General features: G+C 38.4%; 1 protein-coding gene across 1 annotated transcript in view; it reads right to left on the reverse strand.

The window, feature by feature from the left end:
• The window catches only part of KIAA1549L (KIAA1549 like), a 121,307-nt gene that overhangs the window by 12,560 nt on the left and 91,314 nt on the right, over positions 1 to 17,433 (reverse strand). The window contains exons 16-19 of the mRNA XM_034065390.1: positions 17,178 to 17,395; positions 11,300 to 11,429; positions 5,603 to 5,950; positions 758 to 855 (exon numbers count right to left, since the gene is read on the reverse strand). Of these exons, the coding sequence (XP_033921281.1) occupies positions 758 to 855; positions 5,603 to 5,950; positions 11,300 to 11,429; positions 17,178 to 17,395 (794 nt within the window). The remainder of the gene's footprint in view (positions 1 to 757; positions 856 to 5,602; positions 5,951 to 11,299; positions 11,430 to 17,177; positions 17,396 to 17,433) is intronic.

The raw sequence follows: 17,433 nt of genomic DNA on the forward strand, positions 1-17,433 counted from the left end.
AGCAGAGGTTTAGATTGGATATAAGGAAGAAATTCTTTCCTGTGAGGGTGGTGAGGTACTGGAATGGGTTGCCCAGGGAGGTTGTGAATGCTCCATCCCTGGCAGTGTTCAAGGCCAGGTTGGATGAAGCCTTGGGTGATATGGTTTAGTGTGAGGTGTCCCTGCCCATGGCAGGGGGGTGGAACTAGATGATCTTGAGGTCCTTTCCAATCCTAACTATTCTATGATTCTATAATTCTATGAAAGTTGGGGCTGTTCAGCCTGGAGAAGAGAAGGCTGCGTGAAGAACTCATAGCAGCCTTCTAGTATCTGAAGGGGGCCTATAAGGATGCTGGTGAGGGACTATTCATTAGGGACTATAGTGACAGGACAAGGGGTAGTGGGTTAAAACTTAAACATGAGAGGTTTAGATTGGATATAAGGAAGAAGTTCTTTACTGTGAGGGTGGTGAGGTACTGGAATGGGTTGCCCAGGGAAGTTGTGAATGTTCCATCCCTGGCGGTGTTCCAAGGCCAGGTTGGATGAAGCCTTGGGTGATATGGTTTAGTGTGAGGTGTCCCTGCCCGTGGCAGGGGGGTTGGAACTGGATGATCTTAAGGTCTTTTCTAGCCCTAACTATGCTGTGATTCTATGTTTCAAATTTCATTAACGTGATTTTTTTAAGCGGCTTGTAAATGCCCTTCAGAGTTTGTCCCTGTTTGTATTACAAACAGTAGGATTTAGAGCTCATACCTATAATAAAACAACATATAAATACCTCCTGAGAGATGCAACAGCCACAGGACCTGTTCTGGGAGGGACAGGTGGTGGAGGAGAACCCATTACCATCTCAGGAAGCTGAGAAAATCTGTAAGCCTGTACAGGAGAGAAATAAATATTTTCTGAAACACCGATGAATCTCAGTCAAATTAAAAACCAAAAGCAAGTCAGAAATTAAGTACCTGCTTCACATGCTGGCCAACAGGAAGTTAACTTTTTGTGGCATCAATAGTAATTGCATTTTATTTTAGAAATTACAGTGCTTGGGTGATTTTCAGATGTGGGAGTAAATGTGAGCAAATGAGTTCAGAGCCCAGATGAAGTCTAATTAAAATAAAGCGTATTAAACACTGTGACATTTGTAACCTTGCTGGCAAAACAGATCTGTTATGATTATGTGAGCATTTTCACTTCCTTCAGAAACAAAGTTTTTAAAGATTCAGAAAGCAGAGAGCAGCATCAAGTGAAGTAAAGCTGCCTGTGAGAAGTGCATATTACAGCCTCTTCCTTTCAGACTTGCAGAGATGAAAATTCTTCACAAAAAAAAACCCAAAACAACCAACCTTTGTAACATTCTAAAGCAATAACAAAGGTCTCAAACAATTCTGATAAAAGTAGAGCAATTCAGAAGAACAGAGGGCCAACCCACTAAGTCACAACATTAAGCATCTTGCCCATGGTAATTCTGGATTTCATCACTAATACATGTGAATGATGAGTAATCGCGTGCAAGAAACACACAGCATCCAAGAAATGAGACGTAGGACAAAATTTTACCTACTAAATTCTTTGTACTGCTATAGATTAGAGGTCATAACTTTGATAGAAATACTTAAAGACAAAGGGATGATATTTCTCTAGCCCTTCATTGACACATTTCTTCAACACATTGCGGTTTTGGGCTGTTCTGCAGTTCTGTTGTTTTTACTGATGATGGTTCCGAGCAATGCACAGGATTAAAAATAAGATCAGAGCAATAGCAAATAACAAATGGTGGGGAGGCTGCCCAGTATCAAGACATCAAGAAAAAAAATAGAGCCCAAAGTCTAATGGTAGCTCTTTAAATCTGAAAAGAGGTATGTGTGTGGTTTAGTCAGTGAAGCTCCCTCCACAAAGAGCAGAGACAGCTAGAAACATGTTACCCTGCCATGAGTCACTATCTCCTGCCTGTAGAAAGAGCCTACACCATTTACATGATTAGCTTAGACTTAACACCTACATTTAGGTTTGAATTTGGCAATATAAGTCCCACACTAAATATCAAAAAAACTATATTTCAGTACTCATCTTAAATCTTACACATTTAGACAGAGTTCCAATAACTTCCTCCTCAAATTGATGCAAAACTGGGTTAACACACAGGAAGAGTAACTTAGCCAAATACTAACTTTCTGATGTCAGTATCTCTAAGGGAAAAGCAATACAGAAGATCAAGTGTCTTTCTCCTGCCTCTCACTGAACCCCTATTATAGCAGGGCAGAGTTGCTCAAAGGCATGTCTATGAAGGCATGTAATTTTTCCTTTCATGCCATAATGTCTCCTAATATTTACTTCCATCATGTTACAATGGTATTCAAAGTATTTCTATACTTAGGTGGAAAAAAAAAAATAAGGCAATGGTACATTCCCTAGCCAGGGGTTGGAAATACTGATTTTTAATGAAAGAATTGTATAGAAAAAAGAAATACTGATTTTGCATCAAAGAAAACCTCAATTAGATTTCTCCTAATAGCGCTGGACAGTGACTCTTCTGCATCTGCAAAGCTGGCAGGGCTCTTGCAGGCTGAAGCAAACACTTCCTCTGGCTCCACAAGCCTTTCATCCCACATCTTGCTCTCAGCATGCATTTGAGAATATGAAAGTAAGTATGAAATTAATTCCCCCCACTGCTGTTTGAAAGGAGCAGCACATGAGCTAATGTTTCAGAGTGGTTGGTGACCGAGTATAACCCGGTGGATAAAGACATAGAGGTAGACTCGGGGGGTCCTCTTGTGTGTTAGTGGATGTGCTTTGGCAAATGGGTATCAAAAGAGACATTTTGAAGGATCACAGAAAACAGTTCACAGAGAGCAGAAACATGCTGTGACTTGCACTGAAATCTGGGGGGGGGGAAAGAAAATCAAATCACTTATTTTACTGTATACATAGGAGATGAACAATTTTGAGTGACAGGTAATATTCTGCTCGTGGCTGCATGAGCATGCATAAGGCTATGAATGGGTAGATGGAATCTACCCAAGGGGAAAATTCCTGTTAGGAGATCTGCTACACCATGCCAAGGAACAATGCATCCAGGGGGACAGCAGCCAGCCTCTTTGTGCTGACCTTCCACAGGCACCAAAATGGATACGAGAGGATCTCCAACAACATTGCTAGAATTTCTCCAAGAATTGGGGCATTGGTGTTCTCCTGTATGCAACACATTAGTGAAAAAAAATGTTCAGAGGCTAAATTAAACCAAGATTTACTAAGGAATTACAGGTTCGGATGAGCAATTAGCTTCTAGGCTAACTGCTGTGATTATAAAAATAAAGTCACTTCACTGAAATTTGTACATTTGTAAATCCAACCAGCAAAAAAGAAAATAAAAACAACCCCAAATCAAACAATAAAACAGAACCCAGCTGATTTCACAGAAAATTTGCCTAATTTTATTCTTCCAAATGATTTTATCCTTAAAAAAAGAGTTCATGACTTGTTTTTCACAAAAACAACAAAACACAACCAACCAACAGCAACAAAACTGAATAAAAAATAAAACCAGCCAAACAAAACTGAAAAAGAGAAACATCCTGCATTGATTCCAAACTCTATTTTGTTGGAAAATAAGGACTTATATAACAACAAAGGATATAACAACCACGGGCAGAAGTAATCACATATGAGATTCAGGACAGACTTCACAGGTACCAGACTCTAGACTGGAACTGACTTTTAACAAAGGGCAAAAATCAATAATTCTTGGTTTGGACAGGTAACATCCTGCCCCACATAACAACATGCCAGTGCTCAAGTGCCTCTCATTCCCAGAGGTGCTGGAGAGTGCTGCTCATGCTGCAGCTCACCAAGCAGACACCTTTCCTACGTGCCAGCCACCTCACCTCCAGCACTGTCTGTGGCAGCATCTTCCCAGCAGCTGCTATGGGGTTCCTGGCAGGCAAATGGCTGCTTAAGTGCAAAGAATGACAATTCTTCCATGTTTTTCCTACCTACGGGTCACTTCCCACACACATCTCAGCTGGGTATTTCCAATTCCAACCCTCTGTCCCCATTTGAGAGCAAGCCAGTACATGGTGTGGTTAAAGTACAGCTTGCATTTGTGAAACCAATACACAGCACGCTATAAATTAACAGCCTTTATCCAAAGTCCAGCAGCTCACACCTATCCACATCGGTGGCCATTGACTATCTGCAAGGAATTTTTTAACACTATCCTCAAAACACCAGAAAGATAAGAAAATGCTTAAAGGTGCTAAACACAAAGGTGACTTAGAAGAGTAATCATTTGTATCTGAAGTCTTAGAAAACAAACAGTGGTGCATTCACTAAAAAAAGTATGGCTATTACATTAAAAGAAAAAAAAAGCAACAACTTTTTGCCATATAATAAATTTTATTTCATTTTAGAAAGATTCTCTGAAGTGTCAAAGCAATTTGACTAACCATTAGCTGTCTCTTAAGTTCGTAATCTAATTCTAACCATAAAATATGATTATATGCTCTATGAAGTTCATCGAACCAATTTCAAAGTGCCAGAAACAGCCTTTAGCAAGATTTAAACAGCACCAGCATGAATCTTTGCAGGCAGTGCCACTGGCTTTCAAATATGTCCAGAATAGCAGAGAAACAGCATCCTTTAATGTTGATGAGGTTTTTTATTGTCTTGTACGGAAGTCAATATTAATAGTTATTCTGAACAGAGGTCATTATTCTGCACTAGTAAGGGACTCAGTTTGAAATGCATTCTTAAAAAAAATATTCGTTTCTGACAAAAAAAATGCCTTAAAATGAGCAACTTTTCACACTGATATTGATATATGGGCTATTTCTCATTGGAAAGCAATCATCTCTTGTTCAGATTTGTACCTGACACATAAGAAGGAAAATATGTTGTTGAGTTTCACAATACTGTGTGTGGGAATTTAGAGGTAGTTTCCCATGCCAAAGGTGTTCATAATGCTACGGCAACTGCTGTCTTTATACCTACAAAATTCCATTAATAATTTGCACCCATGGATTTAAGTTCTTAATTCCTTTATTAATTCTGTGAGGTAAGGACATGTTAGCCACAACTGGAGGCTAGAAAATGAAGGATAAAGAGTGACTTACATAAGGTTAAATAAGACACCTGTGGAATTAAACCATCTAGAGTCTCAAGTCAATAGCTATAATGCAAGACTGACAGTAACAGCCCACATTTCAGGTCACCTCAATTACTGCTCTTGGTTCACTCTCTTGCTCTTCAGTGACGGACCTCGTCCAGAAGTATTCGGTGTTGTGTGCCTACACAGTTTTTCTGCAAAAACAGACTGCTTCCTAATATACATTCATTGAAGTAGAGGAGACATGCAGGCATGTTTTTGATCTGCTGAACAGCCTGGAGCTTAGTGCAGGCTGTTCTTTCAAACACAACTTAGACAAGATAACCTCGCTACTAAAAGATACTGAGTGTTCCTGCGAGAGACAGGTATGGGTAAAAATACATACACACATTCCTCTACCAATACTTACTTAACATAAGCTTGGCTTTACATCTGGTTTAAAGCACGGAAACATGGCTACTTCTTTTAAAAATGTGTCTCAGAGCATCACATTATAGTATACTAAAGAGAAGTTTCACTTACTGGTCTTGGTAAACTGTACTGATACACTTCTGGTCTGTATGTGGGTACCCACTGTACCCCTGCTCTAGGCCGGGTCATGGTACCAGGTGCACTGGTCACAACCTCGGAGTAGGGCAAGTGTGGTGCGGAGCTGTAAGCCTCCTGCCTGCTCTGTCCTCCATGGCCCGCAGAGGCCAGGCTGAAAGCCTCTTCCAGGAGCATGTGCATCTGCTGCCGAACCTCATCGATGGAAGGCTGAGAACTTAAAGTCGAGGTCTCTGAGTGGCCTTTGGCCTGACGGGACCTGGCGTAGCCCCGAGGCTCATTGACACAGTCGACATTAGTTTCTTCTATAATTTCAGGCTCAGTCTGTTGGATGGAATAAAAGCACATATACTTAAAAAGCTTTACAAGACAGTGATTGTGCTGCTCACACAAAACAATCTCAAGCACAGATGTAATGTATACAAAGTCAGGAGCTGTGACAATGTAGACACATGACAAGTATTGCAAAGGAGTTACACACTGCAGGCAAGTATAATAGCCTTTTATAGCCTACATTGTTTGCTGCAAAAACTATCAGGGGCACTTTGTAACAAATTAAATTGTCAATGATTCACATCTTAAAAGCAATTAGAATTAATGTTTACATTCTTTTCTTAGTTGATAGTACCAATGGGAGCACAACTGTGCCAGGAGGAGCATGGCTCTCTATATAGTACCAACACTACAAAGGATCCCTTAGAAGGGACCACTTGCTACAGCTACAGAGACTGAAACTCTGTTTCCATTCTCACACGTTAAGATTTCAGAAGAATTAAAGTTTTGATGTTTTCCTGAACTTTATAACTGAGTGAGGACTGCTAACGATGCCACAAACTAGGTCCTCTCCCCTGCAGAATGCTGACCCACCTTGGTCATCTTATCTAGCCATCAAAGAGTAACTGCACAAAAATCTGTCTAAACCTAATGTAGAAACATGTGAATGAAGCATCCAGGTAGTACTTGGGCAGCTTATTTTGAACGGTTACTTTTAGAGTAATTCCTTTTGTACAGATAAATGCAAACAGAAATCACCCCCTGGATTTTTTTGTGTAATTCCAAGGCAAAATCAAACATCATATTGTAAGAACTTGATAGTAAATCCCTAACTTAATCTATATTCTGTAAATTGGTTTTACAGCCTCTAGTTTTAAAAAACTAATTTTAAACAGGCAACCTGAAAAAAGGAACCAACTATTTATAACTCTTTAAATAACAGTAAAATTCATTTAAGATGCTAGGATAACTGGCATGAAGAACAGGATACATACCTCCTATATAGCATGTGGTTAGAATTTTTAAATAGCCACAAATAAATGAATACAACAGGATATTCTTATTAAAAATTCCAGCACTATCCTAATAATGTATCTGACCACTCTGTAGATCCTAGTGTGGCATACTTTTTTTCCCATATAACAGTGCTTTTCTACACCTCACTAGATAAGCAACTGTGCCCCTAACCTTCTACAAGTTATGTATGGTCATATGCGCTATACGACAGTCATAGTAGATATTTCTTCATTTGCAGTGGAAAATATCAAATTGACTTTCTTCTTCTGTTATCACCCATTCAAAGAGTTACATGTTAGCCTAAAACCCAATAATTTAAATCAAATAGCTTAGTTGTTACAAGCACAGTTATATTTTGTACTTAATGAAAATATAGCAATAAGGAAAACTATTACAATAATTAATCATTTGCATGTTAGAATTCAACTGTCATTTATATGATTATAGTTACATAGTATATTATACAAATTCAAAAGCACAGCTCAGCTCCAGGCTTCTTAAGCAGTACACAATAAGACTCTGGGAGGAACAATGTAACTGCAACAAATCATCTCAAACTGAAAAACTTTGTAGGAAATCTTCAGCTAAGCAGTTTTCCTTAATTTTCTTCCTGTGTTTTGATTCCATTGTTATTTGTGGTGTTACAGTAAATAAAAATCAGGTAAATTTTAGAAGCCTGACTATAAAATGCAATTGTAGTTTCTATGGGTGCAACTAAGAGTCTCTGAAATCATACTATCCCAACTGGATGATTACTAACCATGGCTCTTCTATTCCATCATATAGGAAGGTCAGTGAATGGAATCCCACAAGAGACCTGCTAGTATCAAATGCTGAAATTAATCAGGTTCTTTACTACAGCCCCTTGGTAAAGCCATTAGGATTCTATAGTGTCTAAAATATCTCTTATTAATAAAGAATGCGTATAAGTAGTCAACATTAAGTCAACTTTGATTTATCCATATCAAAGTTGTCATGAAGACTTTGGAGGAGACTGGTGATCATTACTTTTCCTCAAGTTTTAAAATTTATTTCAATTCATCCTGTCAATTTCTGATGTATGTCTTTTGGTTTCCTATCAATTGAAACATGCAGCTATCATAAAGAAATGCCATTGTACATTAACATTACCATTATAAAAAATCAGATATTGTTCACACACAGTTATTGTATAAAACAAGGAAATGGAAGTACATGAAGAAGGAAGAGAAAATCCTGTACAGAGATAGACTTTGTACACTTCTGGCATAACTCTACTGCAGCAACTATATCAATAAAATTCTTCATGTGGGCATCAATCCATTGAAGTTTTTGAGTTGCATTAATTTAGCAATGGTCAATAAAATAATGCCAGTAAATTCTTTTGCAGATTGATCTGAGATACATATTATAAGGCTATTTTTTACCTTTGACACCAAAACCAGCCTAAATATTTTCTGTCATAGTACAAAGCTCATTAGCAGTCTAGAGGTTCTAGACTTTTTCCTTATAGCACTTGCTCTACTCACAGTTGTCTGCAAATGTGTTGGAAGTAAGGAACATGTTGATAAAATCTCCTTAGTCTGCTTTCTAGGTGAAGATGATGATAGTAAACCCTGTTAGCATTATTTAAAATGGAAAGATAGGTACTGTTCAATAATAATCTATTTATAAGGAAGCTTTAAAGGCAAATAAGATAGAGTCAGAACAAACAGTATGTAACTATTGGCCTGTCTGTGTTTTAGCTCTGGAAACAGAACCATGATTCAGAGAAATAGCACAAAATCATTATAGGGAATGAAATATTAGAAAACCATAATTGAAGTACAAGAAATTTTTTATGTAAGGGGGACCAAAAATACATAAATAAAAAAACCACAGTGTGGAATGGCAGATTTCTGATCTCTTACTTCTCTATCCTATTTAAAGAGCAAAGCAAAATCATGCAGATCATAGACTCTTGTGATTTGGGTGCACACACGAGTCTAGCAGTTCTTCAGGAATTTTCTTAAAGGATCTGGGGTTTCTTAGTCTCCTTAAAATAAAATAAACCAGTTTTCATTGTTGGGAAGATAAACCTCAACACATAACCTTGGAATGCTGGTAACAGCTAAAAAAACCCCCAACAACCCTCTCCCCCACTAGAAAAAACCCACCAAACAAAAAAAAAAACAACCAAAATCAACAACAATGAAACAACAAGCAAACAAAAACCACAACAATTTGTTAATTTGTAAAAACATCTCATTATTTGGTTGATGAACTTAATTATTTGGAACTGCTTCTAAAACAAGTATTGTTATTTTTTGGCAGGACTTAATGCTAAGTAACATACTGGGAGGAAAAGGTTAGCAAGAGTCTGAGTGGTCTAGAACCTTTAGAATGACAAAGTGGATGTCAAAAGACAGCACCAGATGTTACTAGATGAAAAGGAAAGGACAGAGGATTCAGCATAAAACTCAGCACTTTTTCAGAGTCCTTTTCCGCTCGTTTTCAGAGGTCGGATTTCCAGAGGTGTTTAGTTGCACCATTGGTGAGATCTATATGAATTCCATGCGTAAATATGGATAGGAGTTTGCCTGTGGGTATCTAGGAAGACTAAGCCTGTCAGACACTAGGCACAGCTTGAGGAGCCTCAGACAGGACTGAGGGAAACCAGCCCACACTGCAAGTGGAGGCTTGGGAACTAAATTTCAACATCCTCTCCCATTTCCCCTGGGCATTTTTCTACTTTCAGAGGAGAAAAACATTAAGAATTAGAAGAGGTGCACTGCGGTGAATCGGCAGCACATCAGGCAAATGGAATTTTATGTAAGTGACCAGTAAAAACACTGTGCCACGGACAGCTTGACCAACTGCAACAACAGAAACAGGTGAAAGCAAACTTGTGTGTGGTGTGCACAGAGCTCAGAGTTTATCATGACTTTTAGAGTATTTCAGAATCTGCACAAGCTCATTAATCTACTGTCAAGGATTTGAACAAATTTCCCTTAAAATATACTTTATGGAGAGTATAGAAACTATATTTAATTAAATTTAAAAAAGCTTCTGCTAACTATTTATGGCATATTAATTTTGAACTAATAACGTTAGGCCATGCCTGCTCCTAGAATGTTTTCAACTTTAACTTCAGAAAAATATCACCTGTGAAAAAACAGCTTTTATTAGCATGTTAAAAAATTCCCTCACTTTCTTGAAACAGGATTTTCAGGATGCTGAGGGAAGAAGGCTGGCTTGACGATGTTTTTATCTAAGAAAGCTTGAAAAAGAAAGGAAATATTGTGAGGAAATTATTTTGCAAAATGTAAAGCCTATTTCAACAGATTATACCTTTGTTTTTCCAGGCTACAGTGATGTATTCTGGTGCCTCAAAGCAGTGCACCAGTTATCTCTCTCACATGGCACAACAGGACTCATGCAATCTGATAGGAAGCATTCACATGCAGGAAATAATTTAAGGAATATGACACCAACAACAAGCTGTGAAGAATTCTGTAAAGGATTTAAACTTCCCTTGGCACATCCCCTGAACTTGGCACATTCCTTCACCTTGCTAAAAATGCATCCCTCACAGCCGAGAGAGAACTGACAAAATGCTTGTTTAGAGGATGAACTCCCTTATTTTCCAGACTGGTTTAAACCATTTTTAGGGACTGATTTTCAGGGATTGCTAAGCTATAACTTTTTGTATACATGACAAAGGACTAAAAACTTCTACATTACCCCAGCGTGGGGGCTATTTTTATGCTCATTCTGGGTGCACACAGTGTCAGCCTGCACCCACCATGTGTTAAGACTGCATGAGACAACTCATCTGCCTTGTGCTGGCTGCATGAGTTCCTTGGACCATAAACCAGCATCTCCTCTGGCTGGTTTTGACATTTATCTATGCAAAACTCTCCCCATTCTGAGACAGTAAGAGGACAATATCTCTTCCTAGGGGATTTCAATAAAACACTGACATCTGGATTTCAGTGAAATTCCCAGAAGTTGGCTGTTCATTCTTCTGACTCCAGAGAGCAGCACCAGGGCTACAGAACAAACAGGAGATTTAATTGCAATGAAAAAAAAAACCAAAATCAAAGGCCCAGTATTACGTCAGTGGATTACTTCTTAAAAGAACTATCTAAATTCAAAATTCCATACTTTGGCAAACAATGGATTTCAGGGCAAATGTTTTGTTTGCATTTCAGACTGCAAAATGATGTACAGCCATAAAGTTTATGAGAGAGCCTGTGCTTTGAGTATCCTGAGCTTTTTTCAGGTTGTTGAGCGCACACGAAGTACTGTAATGTTAAGCTCCCAGTGCCACTCTGGCTTGTAGCTTACCAATAGTTACCTGGTTTTAGGAGTAAGTTAAGACCTTGCTGAGAAAATTTCTCTACATATATCTGATAAACTCACGTCATATCCACTGTTACGGATTCCCCGTCTAGGTCTTTCTCGAGTCACAAGAAGATCCATCTCAGTTTCTCCTGGGCTAGGGCTGTTCAAAGACTGCCTGCTTCTGTATACAGAGTTCTTCAGTGGTTGCCTAGAAAATGTGAAACAAGAAAACAGTAAAATGAAAACAAAAAAGAGACAGGCAGCAGTTTTCAATACTTACCTTTATTCTAAAATTATGGGGTTTATAAAAATGCCACTTAATAATAGGATATTCTATCTATGTACATGTAAGTGATAGAAATCAGTCATATTTTTCAAGAAATCATTAATTTTGTTTACTCTTAAAAAAATAAAGCCACATAAAGACATGAACATCATAAGTGGAAGCTTTTCAAATTAACTATGTCCCAGAAAGATATGAGAACACTTTTGACCTCAGGTGATACGATCCAAATTTATAAAAAATAAATAGGTGCTATTATAAAAAAATAATAGGGCCTTCCACACACTCAGCTGAAGAGCAGGGATTTTGGTTGCTGATCCTGAGGAACAAGCAAGGAGCAGAATAACACTCCACTGAAACAAACACCCAGCAAAGTGAACAGGAAGAGACAGGAGTGGGAGGCAACTGCTTGCAAGATGCTGTTTTAAATAGCCAGTTTAGTAACTGGCCACAACTTTATCAGAAAGCTGTACTCCCTGGGATTAAACTGCTTCCAGCTGGGAAGCACTGGCAAAGGCATCTCTAGGTGCTGAGCCTTTACCACTGTGTGCTCAGAATCAAGGGGAAGCAAATGTAATAGAAAAACAGCCTATAGCTCAATACCCAAAATAGCCTGTAATCTTTCCAGTGCAACCATTTCTTCCCTTGTTGGTTCTACAAAACCAAATATAGCATTCCTCTGTAAGACATATATCCCTGCATAAACGCTTCAGGAGCAGTTGCCAAATTGTGATATGGGAACTTGATGTTGCATCAAGCTGCATCTTTTAAGAAGGCTACATCTAAACCAGAAAATTTTAAGAAATGTTGCTCTTATAGCATATCTGGTCATTACTCCATTTCTTGAATACCCCAGAGAAGCGCTCCTCCTCCCCTTGTAGATCAGGAACAGATCAAATAATGGCACACCAGCTTCATTTATTAACACAGTAATTACACTGTTGTTATATAAAGTTATCTTTGCCTAGTCATACTATTTTTCTGTTTTGTGCAGTCATTCTCTTCAAGATATTAAAAGTAGATATATGCTGGGATATATTGTCTCTTCCTCTGGCACTTGAAGACAGCAACTCTTAACTAACCCTCACAGACTGACTGGAAACATACACTTATTCCTTATTTTCTCAAGGTTGTCTTGAGTAGCTGGTACTACCCAAGTAGTTGTGTTGTAGTAATATTGTGTGTCAACATTACTTTATTCAGTTACTTACGAGAAGTAAAAACATTCTTAGTGCATCACATTCATCCAAGTACATTTTTACATTAGAAAAGTTAAAAAATTACAAGTATTTTTGCCTTTCAACCAAACCTTAGCAAAAGATTGCTGCTGTGCTAATGGGTTCAACACAGTGGTGGCATGATTTTGACACTACAGCAAGGGAAGTTTTCAAAGGCACAGCATGGCAGCCCTTCAGCCATGACTGATATATTTGTTGGAATCACAGAAGACTCAAAAGGGGCTATTGAAGGTAGAAGGTTTGGGTGAGTTTTCCAACATTCTCTTATGCATGCCAGGTAACTTGAAAGAAAATGCAATCTCATGCGAAGATTTGATTAAAAGGCAAAAAATGCATGCCATAAAGTTAGGTGGGCCTGTGGCTGAGAGCCCTATTTGAGTTCATAAATGGTGTAAAAATAAGATCTCTGGAATGAAATGTTTGGGACTGCCTGAATAATTACAAAGAAAGAGATCTACTACAATATTTCAGCTATTGGAAAAATCCTGACATAAGAAGAAACCATATTTAGATTGTTCCATTGAACAATTAGTAAGACTTCATGGTTTAACATCTTAAGAACTATCAGTGAAACACAGTCTAAATTAATTCACTAATTCTTCAGATATTACAGATATGCTTAACAGAACGTTTTGCCTTGACAGATTAGAGCAGCAGAAACTGGTTTGCAGAAATACAGAAAGACAGACATCTACACCACCAGACAGGATAAAACACAGGACAAAAAAAAAAATCAGTTTTACACTTCTGATTAAACTAAGTGTTCAGGCATATACTTAATTTTAATGCAACTTTCAAAAACTTCTGTGTCGCTCAGTTCTTTACACACATTTGAAAGTCCCAAATGCACTGCCAAAACAGAACGTAAGCAGAGGTTTTGGAATAAATGTCCCCTATAAAAATATTATTGTGTAAAATGCCTTATCTTGTTTCTTCCAAGACTATGTGGTCAGTATTACCAGAAAACATAGGGAGCTACGTTATGCTAAGGCTAATCAGATCTGACAACCTTTATGTTCCTACATTAAAGGTCTCTAGAATTTCATGCATGTTTTACAATAGATCCATACATACTTAGTTGATGCAGTTGTGATATATTTTCTAAGGAATTCAAGTATACAGCTCTCTAATATATGCAGATACTTGACCTGATTTAAAACAAGTAAAGAAAATCCCAGAATAGTTCATATAATCAGAAGACTCTTAAAAATTGCCTTGAGATTACCAATTATCTCATTTAAGAGAGTTTTATTAATGAGAAAGGAGGTACAAACGCTAACAACTGGCATTCCAAAAGGGTTAGTAAGTGCCTTCTGGGAACAACCAGAACATTTCAAAACAGAAATTCTGTGGTACAGGAGACTCCCAAGGTACTAAGAGCTGTTTGTTCTTGAACCAATCAAATTATTTAGTAGCAATGTCTTGAAAATCACTTTTAAATATAATTTAAAATAAATCCAAAAGGTAAAGGTGATCTTGAGTAATGTAATCAAAGGCACCTTCATTTTCTGGTGTGTTTTGGAAATGCTGTAGTAATGTGATTTAAGTTAGTGGAATATATACGAAAAAGAAAAGAGTATAATAGACCTTCTCTCTAGAAACTATGATATTTTTTTCAGGTTTTAATTGCTGTAACTGTAACGTATAAACAACGATTGAAAGCAGAAAAAGTCAGAGATCAAATCTTTTCAATTTTATGCTAGCACAGATTGTTTTAAAAGCAATTTTATTTTGTTACAAAAATACAATTTTATTGATTCATAAACCCACATTGCCTTGTAGTATTATTCAAGGTTTTCCTCCAGCAGTGCTGGTTTAGCCACCTTATTTTTAGTTAGAAAAATTAAGGCAATAATGCTGTTATATGCGTTACACTATATCAAGTTCAGTTCTAAGTCTTAGTGTAGAAATGTTAGATAGACTTTGGAACTGATTTGTTTGCAAACATCTGCGACATCTGTGAAGTTCATTAAATGCTTTGTGTCTTTACAGAAAGAGCATCAGGCATTATTCTTCTCTCTTCCTATGTAGGGACAGAGACTTCATATTTAACAAGTAAATCTGGCAGTCAGTCTTTTATGGTTCAGCTACACAATGCAATCATTCCTGTACAGCAGTATACCTGCCTTCAAGCAGTTTATATCCTGCCAGTGATCACTATCTCAAACAGTCTGTGACAGGTTTACACAACATATCAGAAAGCATGCAGAAAAAATGTATTCCGGGACCTTTCAGTACATTGGCACATGAACAAGCAAACATCAGTATACTGAATAAAAAGCAGATGGCTAGCATTAAAGCTTCATGGGTCATGTTTCCTACATGGCATGTGGTGCATAATAAACATCCAAAGTAACACAGTCCTTCACTATGTGTGCAGCGCACATCATACCAATGTTTTTACTGTCCTATCTTTACCTTCTGGACAGACCATGCAGACAGAGCAGGACTTTTGTGTTCTGATGGATCAGTATTTTACTTTTCAGTGCATTTGGAGCAGTTTATTCCTCCCACACTGGAAAACTGCACAAGGAAATTATGCCCTGGACTCTCCAACAAGGACATAACGTACAGTTAAGCCAGCATCTTTTTTCTTCATTGACCAGCAAAACCCTGGGAAATGGCCCATCATGCCAGTATCTTGCAGTCATTCAACTCTTAGACCTGTTGAAGTTCATTTGGTCACAGCTTTCATCTATATTCTGAACCAAAACTGCTTCTATATTTCGCATTACAGTCTTTTTCATCTCTGCCCCTAGGGTAAGTGCTGAAGTTGCACTGTGTGCAAAGACTGTGTCACCACCAGTGCTTTGAATGCAGTCATGATTTGTGCTCATAGGAAAAACTTGGTCTGAACTTCCCAGGAGATGAGATGCAAGAATGTGCCTCCAGGCATGAGGGCCATTTCCAGAGGAAATGTAATTCAGTATCCCTTTTTCTCTCATGGATGTCATGGTTTAAACTCTGTCAGCCATGCAGTCTCGCTCGCTTACTTCCCCGCTTCTTCCCTCCTGCCCCGCTCCTGGAGGGATGGGGAGGAGAATCGAAAGAATGTAACTCCCATGGGTTGAGATAAGAACAGTCAAATCACCAAGGTATAACAAAAACCAGTACTGCTACCACCAATAAGAATAATAATGATAAGAGGAATAACAATGGAAAAGAATACAACTGCTCACTGTTACCCAGTTACCCAGTCCAACCGAGCAGAGAAGTCGCCCTTCTGGGTAACTCCCAGTTTACATCCTGGGCATGACGTGCTATGGTATGGAATACCTCTTTGTCTAGTTTGGGTCAGGTGTCCTGTCTCTGCTTCCTCCCAGCTTCCTCTCCTCCCTGGCAGAGCATGAGACTCAGAAAGTCCTTGGTCAGAGTAAACATTTGAGCAGTAACTAAAAACATCTGTGTTATCAGCGCTGTTCCCAGGCCAAAAGTCAAAAACACAGCACTGCGCCAGCTACTAAGGAGAAAAATGACTTCTACTGCTGAACCCAGGACAATGGATCAGTGCTACTGGTTCCACAAGAACCAGAGCCCTCACAGGGTGAGGTTCAATTTCAAACACTCTCCTATAATTCTTCATACCTCCACCACCCCTAAATAAGAGGAATCTGCACACTGTACCACTCCTGAGGTAGGACTGGTATGATCCCCTCTTTTCAATGTGCCAACTTGTGTTTCAGAAAGCACCAGCAGCAGAGCAGGTCCACCCACAAGCTCAGGCAGAACCAGGATGTGCACTCCCCCCTCATTTCTAAAATTGAGAGATAAATGCTACTGATGTGCCATCCTCAAAAGACAGCGAAGTGTTAATCAGACGTTAGTACTGTTATACAATATGTCAGTTTCACATCACAGATAAGCAAATTATGAATTTCTCTGTAAAGGGCACAGAAAGATCATCAGCTACAGGTATAAACACAACCTTATATACAGGTGTTAATACAGACACCATCCCTGCAGGACATACTGAAATACACGGACCACATACTGGTTGTGTTCTTGTATGCCTACTGCAACATATTCAGATAAAAATAATGACAAAATAACACCACCACTGAACTTTGGGAAAGAGCAAATTCAGATGCTAACTTCCTGGCTTTAGTTCACTCTCAGTATTACCAAGAACATGCCTACCTCTTTTTCTTTTTACCTGACTTGGAAAATTACACCCAAGAACTTGCTACAACCCCTTCCCCTTTTTTTTTTTTTTGTCTTTCCATTTTTTTCTTTTTAAACACATTGCAGATTTACCAGATGACATATTTTCATAAATAATCATGGGTTATATGAATTTTCTTCATAAAGTGGGAGGGGCCAGCTGAGCACACAGCAAACAGTTGGCTCATCAAGAACAAACCCTTTGATTCCCTACAACCTCTGGACATCAACTTTTCTCCCAGACAAAGAAAGAACTACATATAAAAAGACTCACCTGTTCTTTGGCTCAGCAAATGGCGACGGGACATCTGCGTCTGGACCCAAAATGTGGTCAAGTTCTTTCTGGTTTTTTTCATACATTCTTTTTCTGTCTGTCAGCCCCTTGTTATTATCAACCTGTGGGAAATCATAGTATCCCTTCCTCTTGGCTTTCAAGCGCAGTTTGTTGCGGTAATGTTCTATATCGGACTTCTGCTTCAAAGCCTTGTTTACCTAAAAGGCAAAAAGATGTTAAAAGGATGATGCTGGGC

The sequence above is a fragment of the Melopsittacus undulatus genome, chromosome 8 (genome assembly GCF_012275295.1).
Source record: "Melopsittacus undulatus isolate bMelUnd1 chromosome 8, bMelUnd1.mat.Z, whole genome shotgun sequence".
NCBI lineage: Eukaryota > Metazoa > Chordata > Aves > Psittaciformes > Psittaculidae > Melopsittacus > Melopsittacus undulatus.